Source organism: Pygocentrus nattereri, chromosome 13, assembly GCF_015220715.1.
Source record: "Pygocentrus nattereri isolate fPygNat1 chromosome 13, fPygNat1.pri, whole genome shotgun sequence".
NCBI classification, from domain to species: domain Eukaryota; kingdom Metazoa; phylum Chordata; class Actinopteri; order Characiformes; family Serrasalmidae; genus Pygocentrus; species Pygocentrus nattereri.
Window position 1 is genome coordinate 22246061 of NC_051223.1, and position 17305 is coordinate 22263365.

The 17305-nt window shown below is 39.4% G+C and overlaps 1 protein-coding gene across 3 annotated transcripts; it reads right to left on the minus strand.

Annotated features, from left to right (window-relative positions):
- Positions 1-1850: 1850 nt before the first annotated feature.
- On the minus strand, positions 1851-17056 carry aldh18a1 (aldehyde dehydrogenase 18 family, member A1). Of its 3 annotated transcripts, none has more exons than XM_037544346.1 (18): positions 16849-17056; positions 15300-15409; positions 14166-14386; positions 13826-13975; positions 13153-13257; positions 12887-13045; positions 12173-12263; positions 11943-12067; positions 11666-11810; positions 11048-11121; positions 10790-10889; positions 6026-6246; positions 5812-5949; positions 5504-5699; positions 5254-5375; positions 4989-5175; positions 4505-4600; positions 1851-3697 (listed from the first exon to the last, which is right to left on the minus strand). In XM_037544346.1, exons 1-18 carry the CDS (start codon positions 16920-16922, stop codon positions 3501-3503), a joined length of 2511 nt encoding a protein of 836 aa, XP_037400243.1. In that variant the 5' UTR covers positions 16923-17056; the 3' UTR covers positions 1851-3500. The 3 variants fall into 3 exon arrangements, with proteins under 3 accessions (XP_037400243.1, XP_017551550.2, XP_017551548.2); XM_017696061.2 differs by having other exon boundaries at positions 12893-13045; positions 14166-14317; positions 16849-17053; XM_017696059.2 differs by having other exon boundaries at positions 14166-14317; positions 16849-17051.
- Positions 17057-17305: the final 249 nt, after the last annotated feature.

Consider the following 17305-nt stretch of genomic DNA (forward strand, 5'->3'; position numbering starts at 1 on the left):
GTCTTCGGGCGGAAGACAACTAAACATAAGATCAGGTTTTTCAGTTTTTCAAAAAGACCGATAGGGTTATTTTTCCACACCCCAAAAGTTCAGTATTAGAAGTTGGTACGTACGATCAAAATAATCCAAAACACATTCAGTGATGTTGAGGTCTGGACTCCACAAGCACACCAGCAGCTTCTTTGTTTGAACGGCAAATTTTCTTTTTTATGTCCATTTTCTCTCAGTAACGGCTTCTTGACAGCCCCACGTTCTTTCAGACCCATAGCATAGCAGAGCTGTCTTCTCAAACTGGAAGGTGGGACAAAAACAGTCAAAAACAGATTTTTTTTTTCAGATCTTCAAGACTGGAGCTTAATCCCCCCCCCCTCTCTCTCAAAGCTTTAAGTACTGTCTATCTGATGGTGACAGTTTTGGTTTTCTACCACCAAACCTGTCACGGTTGTTAGAAATTCTGTTTTCTCTTCATCTTCTAATCATTTTTTGAACTCCAGTTTTGGAAGCTCTAGTTTTTCTTTTCTTTTCTCATTTGATTTTCTCCACGCTTGTGCAAACTGGTTATCTTATGTTTAATCTCATCAGAATTATCTCCTGACAAATGAATAACTTATACTTAAAGGCTGTTTTGTCTCAAAATGAAATAAGAGTAGTCTCTGACATGGTACACTGTACTGTACATACTCATCATTTTGCAAGCAGGTTCTGCATACAATCATTAGGCTCTATAAAGAACAATGCTTTATTAGTTTTGTTAATTCATCTTCATTTTGATTTTTTTGTTTTACTTTATTAGATTATTTCATGTAGCCTACTTAACAAAATCAATGTAGTAGTAATAATAATAACTGATGCAGTACAACTGATAATGAAAGCCTAACAGAGACACCTGTAAGCATGTAAATGTTTTTTTAAGTAGTCATGATTCAGTAGAAGACCCCCATTTTTAAGAGTGTAGATATGACTGTCATGTCTTGCCAACTATATTACATCCATGTAGAATATCTGAATATTGTTTAGCATTTAAGTGCATAAGATATTGTCAATTTAAGGTATCAATTTTGAGAGAAATATAGACAAAGCAAGCAATAAATGAGAAATATCTGGAAATAATGAATAACTGATTTGGCTGCTAGAACAAGACAGGGTTTGGTGAATTGTTTTGGCCAAGGTCAGACCAGTCCATGATCTAATTAACCTTTTTCTAAAGAAAAGACAGGGATAGTCAAGGTCAAGAATATGTGATCTGTTCTGTGTCCTTAAGGTTGACTGCTGTGTGAGATTTGAAGGAAAATTCACACTAAAATTGCCTTTGTTTTTTAGCAGTGAGATTCAGTGCTGTTTTTATTGTCTTTCATCCAAATCAGACATTGATCATAGATCTTAGGCACGCTAAAGTTGGAACACAAGACTACATGAATAAGACTGTGCTTCTCTTCATCTCCAGATCTTTTGCTTTTTGATGAGAGAGCTCATTGAGCGTAAACAGCACATTTTGGAGAATGAAAAGGATTCGCATGTCAAAAGGCAGTGGCACTTTCATGGCAAGACTCCGTTTTCTCTCAGCTGCTTCTTCTCTCCTAATAGCTACATAATTAATCCTCTGTAGCATTGTATTCACTCTTCCATTCCACACTCACTGTAGAGCCTTTCCCTTAAGAAAGCGTCTTGAAGTCTCACACGCTGACAGGCAGCTGAGAGATATATAAAGATTAATGAATTAATATAAAATTGCCCCAGCGTCCCGAGCTTTCTCTGCACTGTGAAAAGAGGAAACCTAACTATTAAACTGGGTAGGCACCCTCGCTCTTTTAAAACCAATGTGAAGGCAGCAATGCTAAATGCAGAGGCTGTTAGACATGTATGCAAAACGTTTATTGTACAAAGCAAATATAATACAAAAGGTCCTGTACATCTTCATCAGTGTACTCCGCTTATCAACAACACCTTCTTTGGAATGTTAAAGCACTTTGACATCTCAGATGATAAACTCTCCAGCAGATGATGCAATTGACAAATCTATGATGGCAAACCTATGATGGCTTTGGCTGAAACGACTGGAGGCTGACCACTGTGCCACACATTCCCATTATCACGTTCATATTAAAAAATGACTTTTTGTTGCTGCTAAGGGGAAGATTTCATCTTTTTTCATTAGTTTAGGTACTGTAGGTAAACAGCAAAAACCAACCAAAATTCTCATTTAGCCCAATGTCTCCTTCATGAAAACATGACTTCTCTTAAAATAGTAATTGTCTTAAGTAATAAATATACTACTGGTTTTAAAAGCACTGCACCTTTTGGCAATTGTCCACTTACACTAATATAACACATTAACTCAAATCTTGGGCATAGCTGTGTCTAGGTGATCAATTTACAGTTTAAGTTTACTCTTGCTATTATTGTTCCTTTGAGCTGGACAGCTTCCCAGAGACAGATCAATTATCAAAGCATTGATCTATTACATATCATACTAGCAACAGTTATGGTGCACTTTCTCTGTATTTGATGCGGTGGAGTGGGCACTACAAATAAATGTTTATACAGTCGTAAGCAACAGTTTGACCAGCCCTCATCAAATGACACTTTTTGTTGACTGAAAATAAGTTAACATCCTATACAGGGAACAAACCTAAAATGTTCTGCAATTTTTAAGTGTACAATTTCTATTTATTCATTGAGTTTAACACATACAAAAAATAAAGTACAAAATATGCCGTAACTTCTGCCCAAGCCACTTTTTTCACTCTTTCCCCAATGCTACATTCAGCAAATAAACAGTAACTGTGTATTAAAATGTGCAGAAATGTGTTCTCTGTAGATGATAGATTAACTTATTTACAGAAAATCAAGAAAACATAATTTGACAGGGCGTGCCCAAACTTTTGCACAGAACCATAATTCTATACACTGTTAAAGGAGGCATGTCATTCTTGGATACACCTGAAGTTTTGATTTTGCCATACTAAATTCATACACAGCTACACAATTTTAATGACTATCAGTACCATATAGAATCAGGAATGAACAATGCTAATAAGCCTGAAGCAGAATCTCAGCAATAATGCAAAAATGGAGCCGGCGTAACCACAGGAATGAAAACATTTCCCTAAATGTGAAGCTACTGTACACTACTGCTACGAAGGTAGAAAGCCAAAGTGTCCATTACTGAACGGTTATTTCTCATAACATGGAACTTATGGATAAGCCACAGCATTCAACGAACAAATACAAATTGAGATATCTGAACTGCTTTGCTCATTACTGCATCAGGCCAATTAACTACGCTGAGGTAGAAGCATAGCCTAAATGCTAACTGTGAAACCCCATTTAGAAGTCAATTGTAAATTAATGCAAATGCCATTATGTTCTAATTAAAACATACTGGACTCCCAACAAGTACCAATAAGCAATGATTTCAGGTCACAGAGGGGCTCTTTTGAGGAGTGGATGAGCATCTGAGCAATGACAACATAAAAAATTACATTTCTTTTTTAGTAGTTCTAGTTAGATGTTCTCTGTCCAGTCAGAGGTTGTGCAACAGGAAGGTTCTCATGCAGAAACTTCATGCTGCCCTGCTCAGAGAAATCTGCAGCAGTTTGGCCATCTCCTCGCAAAACCCACTTAGTAGTCAGGAGCCCTTCGAGCCCTACAGGCCCACGGGCATGGATACGAGCAGTGCTGATGCCAACCTCCGCACCTAAAGCAGATGACAAGGTCAGTGGAGAATTACTGTTGGTTTAAGCAACATACGGTCATAATTGAAACACTGAACACTGCCCCCTTTGTCCAATAATATAAGAATATTATATTATGTGCCTTACTTTCTACTGAGCAAAATTTATCACACTGGTAAAAGTGGAGTAAATATATCTCAGAGGTCTCAGGATGTTAACTTTATCAGGTTTAAACATTGCATGGCAAGTTAACATGAAAAGTGCAGCTTTAATACCTTAATCCCTTACAGTCCACAAACTACCATTTAAAAGGGAATAGGAAGAAAAATCACCACTCAATAGTTTGGACTAATTTTGTTGTAGGTACACTCATACATTTACTCTTATATGATACTAAAATTTCATAGGTTTCATCTGAATTGCAGAAAACTAAAAAAAGTTAAAAAATTTGTTGTTTTCAAAAAACAAATAAATAAAATAAAATAAAATCAACAGAACTGTAGATGATATAGATGATTCAGTAATGACTAAAAGCTGTTGAGCACTCAAGTCAACTATAATGAAATTAGTACATTTTTTATTAATTTAACAACTCGTTGTTCAAAAAAAAAGTCCAGCTTATATTATTTCAAACATTTGTACAGTAGTATATGTGAATCCACACTCCATTCCATACATCCTCACTCTACATAACCTCCATAGGAGTTACCAGCAAATACTATTAAACCAATGATAGCTACTGAACAATGCATCACATAGGATCACTACCTGAACAATAATGAAAGGGTTCAAGACACTGAAACTGTAGAACTAGAAAAAAGCAAACTTACCAAGACCGAAGCGATATCCATCTGCAAACCGTGAGCTGGCATTCCAGAACACACAGGCACTGTCCACCAACTGCAGAAACTGCTCTGCTGTCTCCTCTGCAAGCAGTGACATTCAGCAAATTTGTTATATAAACACATTTTAATATATGGAAGATGTAACTACATTTCTTACTAATAAAGAATGGTTAAATGACTGGCCAAAATAATTATTTTAGTGTCCTTTGTAAGACAACATCTTTGCCACAAGATGGCACTATTGGAGCTAAAATACTACACACCATCCACATCAGTGAAGTCTGTAGCATCTTAATTCAAGCATCCAACATCCTATATTGTTAATAACTAAAAAAACTCAAGTTGGTGCAACGTAAAATGTGTAATTATTCATTATTTCTACAGATCTCCAACAGATCTGTACTGCTCAGTATGTGTGCCAAGTCTAAATCAATATAGATTAACTAAGATGACAGAGTTTGAGCTTTACCATTTTCAGTAATGATGACATCAGTATGTGAACTGCCATATTTATGAATGTGATCCACAGCCTCCTGCATGCTGTCCACCACTTCTATGCAGCACTCCAAATCTCCATACTCTGTACGCAGAGATTTCACCTCTGAAGGGCTGAATGTCAGGTATGATGCAAACCTAGGGCCAGCATGTATCTTCACCTGTATAAGCAACCATCGATTAACAATCAATAAAGTACAGCTAAACAAATAAAGAACATATTTTTCCAACAATCTTACTTGTTCTGTTCTCAGCATGTCAATGATCTGGTCAAAAAGCGGAGTTCGGAGCACATCTCTGTGAACCAGGAGGGTTTCCATTGCATTGCAGGCTGCAGGGTAGTCACATTTTGAGTCCCTGACTGCAGAGAAACATTAACAAACCAAAAAAATAAATAAATAAATATCATCATTCATACATACATATTCACTGCCTGTGCTACCACTGTATGTAATGCAACCACATGAAATATGCATGTTAATTTTTTACCAATTTTGAGGACTTTATCAATGCTGGCCTCATGGTCAACATAGACGTGACAGATGCCCTCACTGTGGCCCAGCACAGGAATTCCCTTAGCAGCACGCTGGATGTCTCTGACCAGCTGAGACGACCCACGAGGAATAATCAGATCAATCATTTTCTCCAGACGACACAGATCCTCCACCTCCTCTCGTGTGCTCACCTGCAACACACAGCAAAACACAATTAACGACTTGGATAACAGACACATATCAGAGCATAATCATGGCAAAGAAAACATTGCAAGAAATTAATATTTACATCACACTTCTTACCAGCTGGATGGCATCTCTGACATTATGCACGGACAGAGCTTCTTGGGCTAGCTCATGTAAAATGCGGTTGGTGTTAGCTGCCTCTTTTCCACCTTTCAGGAGCAAAGCATTCCCACTTGCGATAGCTAAAGCAGAAACCTGTTGAGAAAACTCAGAGTCAAATTTTAACATGGATTCTGGGTATGCATGGAGAGGGACATGAAGAGAGAAGGACCTGAGGCAGGCAGTCTGGTCGGGATTCAAAGATGACAAGCAGTACTCCAATGGGAACAGTGATCTGCTCTAGATCCAGGTTGTTGGCCACACGGGTCCTCCGCAGGACTCTTCCCACACTGTCCTGAGAGGACACTGCAATCTGCCGAAGGCCAATGGCCAAACTGTTCAGCTTAGATGGGGACAAGCTCAGCCGTTTCAGCATCGAAGCAGGCATACGCCCTATCACATCAGAGAGAAGCAGTGGAGTCTTCAGTTCACTGTAAAAACACTGAGGCCTTTCAAATAAACAGGCCAAATTCACTTAATGAAATCACATCAGTGACCTATGTTTACAAGTGTTAAAGGGGCAATTATCATGCAAAACAGCCAATCTGAATTTTTGCGAAATCATAAAAAACAAGTTTTTTACATATTTCCACCTATTCAGCCTACAGTGGTTTGCATTCACCCACTCACACTGAAGTTATAAGAAATATTTCAGTCCAGAATGAAGCACAACACAATGCAGCCAAACAGAAGAGAGATCATTTACATATACACTATATTGCCAAAAGTATTCACTTACATCGGAACTTGAGTGAAATCCCACTCTTAACTCATAAGGTTTAATATGATGTCAGCTAGAACAGCTTCAACTCCTCTGGGAAGGCTTTCCACAAGGTTTAGGCTCGCAGTCTCTGCTTCAATTCATGCCAAAGGTGTTCTATCGAGTTGAGGTCAGGCCAGTCAAGTTCTTCCACACCAAATTCGCTCATGCGTGTCTATACGGACCTTGCTTTGTGCACTGGTGTGCAGTCATGTTGGAACTGAAAAGGGCCATCCCCAAACTGTTTCCACAAAGTTGGAAGCATGAAATTGTGAAAAATCTCTTGGTCTGCTGAAGCATTAAGGGTTCCTTTCACTGGAACTGAGGGGCCGAGCCTAACTCCTGAAAAACAACCCCACACCATAATCCCCCCTCTACCAAACTTTACACTTGGCACAATGCAGTCAGACAATTACCATTCTCATGGCAACCGCCAAAACCAGACTTGGCCATCGGAGATAGAGACCATGCCAGACAGAGAAGCATGATTCGTCACTCCAGAGAAGTAAGTAAGTAAGTAAAACTGTGAGTCACTCTGGAAAAGTGCTATATAAATAAAGTGCTTTACAAAGAACTTACAAATAAAATACAAAACAATTAAGATCATTATGATTATATACTCAAATAAGTAAAACACACAGTTAGTACGTGGAACAGTTAATAACCCCTGATTTGAAGACCTTAAAGTTCTCGCGCTATGAAGAGGACGCAAGAGCTCTGTAATGTATGCTAGAGCCTCGTTATGAACAGCCTGATAAGTAAGCATTAATATTTTAAAATCTTTCAGGCAACCAGTGCAGAGAAGCCAATACTGGTGTAATATGTTCCCTGCGCTTTGTCCTAGTGAGAAGATGAGCAGCTGCATTTTGAACAAGCTGTAGACGAGCCACCTCTCTCTGACAAGTAAATAAGGCTTTGCAGTAGTCCAAACGGGTGGAGACAAAAGCATGAATAATTTTTTCAATGTCAGAAAAGGGCAATAAATTTCTAATTTTATTAATATTTCCAAGTTGAAAAAAGCAGGACTGAAGAAGGTTCTTGATGTGTAAGGACAAACTGAGGTGGGAGTCAAAAGTCACACCGAGATTTCTCACAAAGGGCTTTGCCTTTAAACCTGTTTGATTAAAAATAAAACCATTTTAGTGCTGTCCCAGAAATTCCAGCCCATTGACTCAAACTTTCCAATAAAATACCATGATCAATGGTATCAAAAGCTGCGCTTATGTCCAAAAGAATTAAAAGTGATACCTCACCAGCATCAGCATGCATTAAAAGATCATTTAAGACTCTCAGAAGAGCTGTCTCAGTCCTATGTTTTGGGTGAAAGCCAGATTGAAATTTTTCCAGAATGGTGTTGTCTTTGAAAAATTGCATAAGTTGAAACTGTCTTCTCCAAAATCTTGGAAATAAAAGGTAATTTAGAGATAGGCCTAAAATTATTACAATTTGATGAATAAAGATTTGATTTCTTAAGAAGTGGTACAACAAAAGCTTGTTTAAAAAAGTCAGGAAAACAACCTGAAGTAAGAGATGCATTTTTTGTAATACGCAATAGGCAAGGAAGAACAGACAGCAAGACCTTTTTCAAAAAACTAGAAGGCATAACATCAAAAGGGGAAGAGGAAGGACGCAAGCCTTACACAACAGATACTAAATCCTCCAGAGAAATTGGTTCAAATTGATCAAAAAGAACCATATTACAAGGAGGAAGAGAAACCATTGAACTACTGGGTGACAAAACAATGCTAGCTCTTAAGTCACTAACCTTATCTATAAAAAAATGTAGAAACTTTCCACAATCAATGTTGGAAGCTGAAGTAGTAAAAGAGGCCCCATTCATCAACTGGTCAATGGTGGAGAACAAAAATCTCGAATTATGCTTATTAGCAGCAACCAAGTTTTTAAAATAAGCTCTTCTCGCATCTCTAACACGTATATTAAAACCAGTTAGAAGGTCTTTTAAATAAAGATAATGAACTTGTAATTTCGATTGTTTCCATCTACGCTCAGCATGTCTACGTTTTTTCTTCAGAGCTATGATTTCCTCATTTAACCATTTAACCATGGGGAAGGATTTATCATAGATTTAACTCTGGTTCTAATTGGCACAATCTCATCTAACACAGTTGTGCATACATCATTAAAACTACTGACCAAGTCATTCACCTGATTACAGAGAGTCATAGTTATATACCTTAGAAAAAAGACTGGTAAAAGTATGCACAGAAAACGTGAGCAAACAGTACATTTAGATTTTGTGACTGGAGCCAGGAGCTCGGCATCAAACAGAATACTGCAGTGATCTGACACTATAGAGTGTTCCACACGAACAGAGTGGACAGTCAGACCCAAAGTAAAAACCAAATCTAACGTATGCCCTTTAACATGGGTAGGGCCAACAACATGCTGGCAAAAATTTAAAGATTCTGTGATGCTTAATAAATGAGAAGCAAGCACATTTGTATAATTCTCTAGGTGTACATTAAAATCACCAACAATTAAAACTCGATCAAAATTAAGAACAACCTCTGACAATAAGTCAGCTAACTCGTTTAAAAATGCACTGTTTGGTTTAGGAGGGCAGTAAACAATAATACACAATACTGGGTCTGCATACATGATTTTAAATGCCAGAATTTCAAAACTCGAAAATTGTCCAAAACTGAGCTGAGAATATTTTATACTATTTCTATATACCGCAGCAACACCGCCACCCCAACCACAGGTTCTAGGAGAGTTTAAATACTGATAATCCTGTGGACACAGTTCAACAAGCTGGTGATGTTCTCCGGCTTTAAGCCAGGTTTCTGTAAGGAATAAAAAGTCTAGTTTTTGGGAAGATATAAAGTCATTTATAACAAATGTTTTATTAGATAAAAACCTTATATTTAGTACGGCCAGTTTACAAAGTCTATCTTCCTTTTTTTGGCAACATGAAATGACACGAAGATTCCTACATTTAACCCCTACATTTAACAGCGAGTTTCGCTGATTTAAAGTCTTTGGATCGTGTACATCCGTACGAGCCTGTCCAGCAACCTGGAGCTCCGCCAGCTAAGTCAACGCGAAGCCACACATACCGGTCATCCCATGAGCGTGGTGCGATGTGATAGCGTTCAAGGCCCTCTGCCTCGACCGAGATACACACTCCAGCTGGAGTCGTCGGATCACCCAGCAGCCTCTTTAGACGCACAAGAACACCAGCTCTCCTGCCATGCTTCCTTCTGCGCCGACACTGGCAGCCTGCAATCCCCTCACCGCAGTAAAACTCAGTTTGCCGGAAGCCCCGGCAACACCAGAGGACGACGAATATGATTAAACTTGGGGTCAGGCATAACAAAAGATCGAATGTGCAGTAATGTCTCCTCATCATAAACATAAACGGTGTGTGCGTGAGTAAATAATGATAAAATAAAACAATCATAAAAAAAACACAGGTAAGAGCACACCTGAGACGTCGCCACACAATGGCGCCATCTTGCATAGTGAATCTTGCAGAGAACACGTCTCCACTGCTCTAGAGTCCAGTGGCAGCGCTTTACACCATTACACCACTGCATTGCGCTTGGTGATGTAAGGCTTGGATGCAGCTGCTCGGCCATGGAAACCCATTCCATGAAGCGCTCTACACTGTTCTTGAGCTAATCTGAAGGCCACACTGAAGGAGGTCTGTAACAATGGACTCTACAGAAAGTTGGCGACATCTACGCACAATGCACCTCAGCATCCATTGACCCTGCTCTGTTATTTTACATGGACTACCACTTTGTAAAATTTCAAGAAATTTCAAGACTGGACTTGTTGCACAGGAGGCATCCTTTCACGCTCCCACACTGGAATTCACTGAGCTCCTGAGAGCAACCAATTCTTTCATAAATGTTTGTAGAAGCAGTCTGCATGCCTAGGTGCTTGGATTTTATACACCTGTGATCATGGAAGTGATTGGAACACCTGAATTCAATGATCTGGATGGGCGAGTGAATACTTTGGCTTTATAGTGTATCAGTCTTAAAAGTACAGTAATAAAAAGAGCCTGTTCAATTTAAAGGCCTAAAGTGGGGTTAGAAAACGGGCATCTAAAAATTTATTATGACCATATAGGGACAAAGAAAAAAAATGAAGGATGGCCCTTTAATTAAAACATAATATGATTCAGCTGGTTTAGATTAAATTTACCTGAATTAATAGCGAACTCCAAGTCTTTCTTATTGGCAGAAAGAATTTCTTCTCTTTTCTCAGTCAGAAGGTCAGCCAAGGCGTAAATGATCTCACTCCTCTGTGAGAAGAAACACCATATGCTAATGTGAAATTCATAATAATTGGTGCACTTCACTGTGCTTCACTAAGAAAGAAAAAAAAAGTCAAACAAACCAAACTGCATATCATACTGAGCATCTGCATTCAGCATTATGAGAGGATTTTTTGTGAGCTTGCCTGCTCTGGGAGTAGGGAAGCCAGAGTCCTCCCTGCAGTGCGAGCCATGTCTGTCTGCTGCTCCACTGTGGGCCCTGTAGCATTGGACACAACATGATAAATATCACCTGATATTATCTAAGACTATTTGTTACAAGAGGTGTAACCTTAACATTGTCATTGCCAAGGGCAAATGCCTATTTTTTCAAAATCATATATTAGTTTTATTAAAAAATTGGCATTTGGAATGTTTGTAGTGGTCTGGCATGAGCATTAAATCAGCTATTTTCAGACATAGGTGTACTTAAGAGCCTGCCTTCTTAACGTTTATTAGCCTACATCATTAGGAATCGTGTCCAATACCAAAACAAACAAAAAAACTTCAAATTAAAACTTTTTCTAGCACTACCAAATGTTGCTCAAGGCTACTAAATATATCTATACTAATTTAGTGAGTAAGCCTGGGGATGCTGTATGTAAGAATCATTTTGACCAGATGGCCCACAATAATGAACATACATTTTGGGCACTAAAATGCCTGCATGCTGTACTAGGGATGAGATTAGGGTACAACACAACTAAACTCAAAATTGGTACACTGACAGTACAGTGTCAAACAATTTAAAACTCATCACTTACCAGCAGGCTTGACCTCTGAAAAGAATGTGCCCACTTTCTTGCCCTCCACAATATCAGTGATGACATGCCCAGTGACTTTGGGGTGGGTGCCATTGGCAATTACTACAGAAGTGCCTCCCTGAAGAGCCCAAAGAGCAGCCTTCACCTGCAGACAGTATAAGAAGAAGCAAACCAAAAAAATCAGAACATGTCATCTTTAATTTCCCTAATAATGAAAAGCTCAGCTGCACTATTGGATCGTATACTGCATACAGACACAGTGAGCTTGTACGCAAACCTTAGCTTCCATTCCCCCAATGCCAACCCTTGATTTTGTGCCATATGTTATAGACTGCTGGTCACCAGGGTAGAAAGTGTCAAGCAATTTGGCATCATCTGTCCCAGGAGGGCTGTCATAAAGACCTGTGAAAGGCAAAAGATTACTTTATTTTTTCTTTGAAAGTTACATTTTTCCTAAGACCCATCATTAAAGTGTGTTCAAAATAATGGTGGTTATTTGGGTCTTACCTTCTACATCAGAGAGAGCAATGAGGAGATCAGCTCTCATCTCCACAGCAAGCCGAGCTGCCAAACTGTCATTGTCCTTAATGCTAATGACCTGTGATATGGCAAAAGGGAGTACATGACCATCAAATCCAAAAGACTTCGTAAGATGCAATGGATTGCCCACTCTTTGAAATACTACAGAATTTTTCATGAATAACTCCCACTTGCCTTATATATTTTCCATAAGGAGCTGTCAGATTATTAGGGACATGTCCTGTATCTCATCTTTTTTATCACTGCATTATTTGCGTCACCCAGTAAACTTTCATCACTGGTCAGTTTCCAACCACAAAAACACTACTGTCTGGAAATTTTTGTTTGGCAAACAATTTGTAAACCAGTGGCAAATAATGGGACTAGCCCATGATGTTTACAAAATCCACTACGCTAGAAGACTAAATGAGTGCTTTAAAGCATGTAAAGAGGAATGCTGTATGTAAGCAACAGCATTTTACAGAAAATGGAGTGATGATAGCATTTTCCATGTAAGTGCAGGAAATGAGAGAAGAGTCAAGCTGCGCAAATGTTTTTCACTCAGCTCCAGCCTCTTCTAGGCTCTGGCTTCCAGCATGCATGTGTTAAAATCTCTTTCCCTGCATGCAGTTTTGAAGGGTCATTGGGAAATTGGGGTGGTTTGCCACCCCCTTTTCCCCATCCCCTCTGTTCTGTACCCACGTTTACCCCCTGCAGATCGCTGTTGGGCTCTGGAGGAGGCACCACTGCATCGTTGGTATTGATGATGGGCACAATGTTCATACGCAGCAGCTCATGCAAGGTGCTATTTAGGTTCCGTCTCTTCTGATCATCATGGAAGTCCAAGTTTGTGACCAAGATCTGGAAAGAAAAAAAAACAGAAGACTCAATTCATGTGCTCAAATGTTACAGGTGAGTTACATAATCCAAGGAAGCCAAAAAGTAAGGCATTTAAACTGTGTGTGTACCTGTGCTGTGCAGGTGCTGTACTGAGTGAACATGGCTTCATACAATGCCATCAAACCACTCTGGCCTGCAGCAGCACATGCCCTTGCCTCCAAAACAGGCAGAGACTGGAAAAGAAAGCAGAAAACATCACTGGACTAGAGCCTTCATCTGAAATTTCAATCTGAACCTGAGTACATGCTGACAACCTTCTTTTTGAGCCTGACCTGACTGGTACCACAACTAACACTACCACTAACTTGAGCCCAATAAAATTCTGTGGGAAACCCAGACTGGTGCATAATCACCCAAATTGATGAATAAAACTCAATATAATTTAAATCTAAAGTTATATGGGCATAATATGGGGTTTATTTGCTCAGAAAAAAAAATTATGTTAGAATAATTACAAATATATTAATAGGGTTAGTAGTGATTTTATGCAAGTCAGTATGTTCTATTCTAACCATTTTAATTTGATTCTGTTTACCCCTAGTGCTGCAATTATTTCTATATTTAAATCAATCTGAAATTATTTTTTGATCAATTATCTTACCAACTATTTTTTAAATGAATCATCTAACATGATTAGCAAAAAAAAGTGCAGTATGCAATATGATCGCTTTTGTTTTAAATGCCAGTGTTGTCAGCTTTTGCTTATTTAGTAAACATCATAACACTTGCAGCCCTACTTACCATGTCCTTGAGCTGATTTTGTCCAGAGTGGAGAGCCTGTCTGACACTCTGAGAGAGAAGAATCTCATGCCTGAGTCTCTGCTTCCCAAATGCCACAGCTCCACTAGTGACGATCATCATTTCTCTGCCCTGATTCTGCAGCATCGCTACCTTAAATCACCACAACAACAACTCAGGTCAAATATGTCAGCATGGGCTGCAAATTCATGTACAATAATTGTTACTAACCTTATGCCAACAACTATGACTAAACAACACATGAATGGGACTGAACCGTAAACCTCCAGCTTGCAATGGTAAGCAGGTAAATTCTCCAAGAATGACCTTAGACCTCTATTACCTGTTCAACAATGGAGGCGAGCCTCCCAAGTGCAAGGCCGCACTCATCACCTCGAGTTACCACAGCACTGCCCAGCTTGACCACAATCCTTTTGGCCTGGCGAAGCTCGCTGCGGTGGGCGAATGACTTACCATGGGCACGCGCCAGTGGCACTGTAAGAAAAGGCACATTACTCCATTGACGAACAGCATGGAGTCTGACAAGTGGAGAGGTAGTGGGATCTGGTGGAAGAAAGAGCCACGAAGGGAGCCAATGAGGAGCTGTGCCATGCAGGGAGCCAACGAAGAGGAGGTGAGATTGATGGGTAAGTTAGCAAACAGCTTTGCAGCATTCTAGTTAGGGGTAGTGTGCAGTGTAGGATAATGTGTAAGGTAATGATAGACGTGGGGAAACAGCTGAAAGACATGAGTTGAAGGTCCCAGCATGCTTAGAATGTATGAAGACTAAAGATGACTGACTTACTTGGTCAATTCAGAATTTAAATTACATTAAATAAATAGTAAAATGCACTGATATTAAAGGTAAAATTAACAATGGCTTCAAAATGTTGGAGACTAAACTTAGCATGTCACAAAGTCATGCATCTGCCAGCATGATTTCCCACAGTACTTTAGATAAGAAAGTGCAGGGAGCTTTAAGCCTGATTCCTAAATATGGAGAAAAAAAAAGTCAACTTGTGTGTCCCAGGAACATATTTTCAGCCATAATGTAAACAGCTCTAATTTGCTAAAGACACAAGCACACCCCACCCCATTCACTGAAACCAAATGACAGTGTAAAAGGTGCCACATCAGCAAAGGCAACCAGCCAGCAAGCCCAACTGCTGACAACACAGAACTCAGAACAGTGCATGAGAGTCAATGAATGAAAGCGACAGACACCAGCAGAAAGAATGTGGGGAGGGGGAGGGGACAACTGGAAATAAAACTCTATGCAATAAAAAATTAATGAATAAAAAAAAAAAACAACAACAAAAAAAACAAACACACAAAATTACATGTAAATCAAGAGAACATACATTCAAGGAGCAATATATAAAACAGTCATAATTATGGCTATCAAACAGATTGCAATCCTTCACCATATGTTAATGAATATGTTAAATACTACGAAATACATTAAAAGGAAACTCACTCTTTCCCTGTGAAACAGATCTTGTGGAGGTCCGGAGGCTTTTTGGGCCCACAGAGAGCCGCGAGCATAGAGACAGTCTCTGCAGCAACATGGTGGCTACTCGCTTTAAACTGCAACAAATATACAAAGCAGAATTTTAGAATGAAATCAAATCCAAAGCCCAGTGATGTCATTTCCAGCACACATATTCTCCTAAAATGGTCCACACAGACTTATGCATGTTTTTTTTTTTAAGAATTCACCACTCCATAACAGTCTAAAGTAGACTACCCATCACACAAGTTGCCTACCACTGCAACTTAGCGGTACTGTGGAGTGCTTCAACCTGCTCAGAGAAACCAGAGAAACCTGCTCAGTGCTGGAATGGATGGTAGTTACATGGTTTTTTGGAGCAAAGAGGAGAACATTACTCACTGCATTCTTTTAAAAGACCAGCCATTACACTGCTAGGGTTGTCCCACACTATAACAGCTATTTTATTGCTCTTCACCCAGTTTGTGGGAGTAATGGTAGTGCACAGTGCAGCTGGTTTGTCTGTCACTGCAGGTTTCCGCATAAACAAACCAGACGTTGCATCATTTATTAAATGCACCTGAGTTTTTCAATACAACAATTAAAAGATGTGCTTCAAAGGTTCTTTAGTAAAAGCAATAGTTCTATTTAGTTATATATAAACATGAGTAAATATTACATAGTTCTTTGCATGGTGGAACCGTTCTTCAGATATGGTTCGATACAGAACCTTTTTGAAAATAGCTCTATACAGTACCAAAACGGATTCTTCTGTTGTTGCGATGTAGCTAGCGTTAAAGCTTCTAACAAAAGAGGTACCCTTTGTGGTGCTAACTATATAGCCTAGGACCATATAAAACACGTTCTCCACCAATCTGAAGAACCATTCCACCATGCAAAGAAATATGTAATATTTTCATTTAAGAATTGATTTATTCTGTATAGCTAGCTAGAACGCATTGTTCTAAATAGAGCCATTCGTTATACTAAAGAACCCTTGAAGAAACGTCTTTTTAAGTGTGTAGGATACAATCCCATGGCTGAACATACAGTTAACGTTCGGTTAGGTGGCTAGTGTTACTTGGCTCCGGACTACCTGAAGGAGAAATCTGTGAAACTAACTAAATAACTCCCACAGTTAACCAACATGTAGGTTAACAAGTTAACGTAAAATCTCGATATTAAACAGCCAGCCGATAACAACTTTACTGCAACCTGGGCCAAATAAAGAACTCTGAATTCATTTAGCTTGACGTTACAGGCTTGCTAACGCTAATTCTTGAAATGCACACGCTCATAGACGCGGTAGGTTAGTTAGCTAAACTGAACGCCATCGTCTGAGACAGGCTTGCGGCGCGGCTATAGCATCTTCATAAACACAGCGAGCTAATGCTATAGGGGCTATTTAAGCCGGCTTGCTAGTGAGTAAACTAACAGACAGCAGCTCTATTTACGATAATAATCCCACAGCTAACTACTGTCTGGACAGAAATAAACAAGTTAACGTTACATCTGCACACTGTGCACTCTTACATACCCTGTTCTGCAAAAAACTACTTCGTCTCCAGGTTCAAGTTCAGTGTGTTTAGGCTGCTGTCCTGAATGCCACATCAACTCGTGGCTGCTCCACTGCTCTCCTCGACCATGTTGACATGCAGCTACGTGGAAACGCAGACTACGCGTTCGCTGCCTAGGGGCGCGATTCACAAATGTATTTACGTAGCAAAAAACACTAAAATAAATATGACATATTTGCTCGGTAATAATACATAACTCTTGTTTTAGAAACGTTGTTACCAACATGGAGCAGTACGAGCTCATTCGAATTTCTACAGCAGACCTGGGGAGATATGAAGCGAAAGTGCCGACAACATCTGGGTTTACGGATTAAGCGGTGCTAGATTCCACTGTAACAGCAGGGGGCGTTATAAGCAAATCAGAAAAATATACAGTTGATACAGTTGCAGAGCCTTTAATTGGAGCCTGACAAGAGA

Coding starts and splice junctions, on each gene's coding strand:
- aldh18a1 (XM_037544346.1), bottom strand. CDS start 16,922: ATGTGGCATTCAGGACAGCAGCCTAAACACACTGAACTTGAACCTGGA. Junction 13,046..13,152: donor ACAGCACCTGCACAGCACAG/GTACACACACAG, acceptor TTTTCTTTCCAG/ATCTTGGTCACAAACTTGGA. Junction 11,122..11,665: donor TTCAGAGGTCAAGCCTGCTG/GTAAGTGATGAG, acceptor CCAATGCTACAG/GGCCCACAGTGGAGCAGCAG.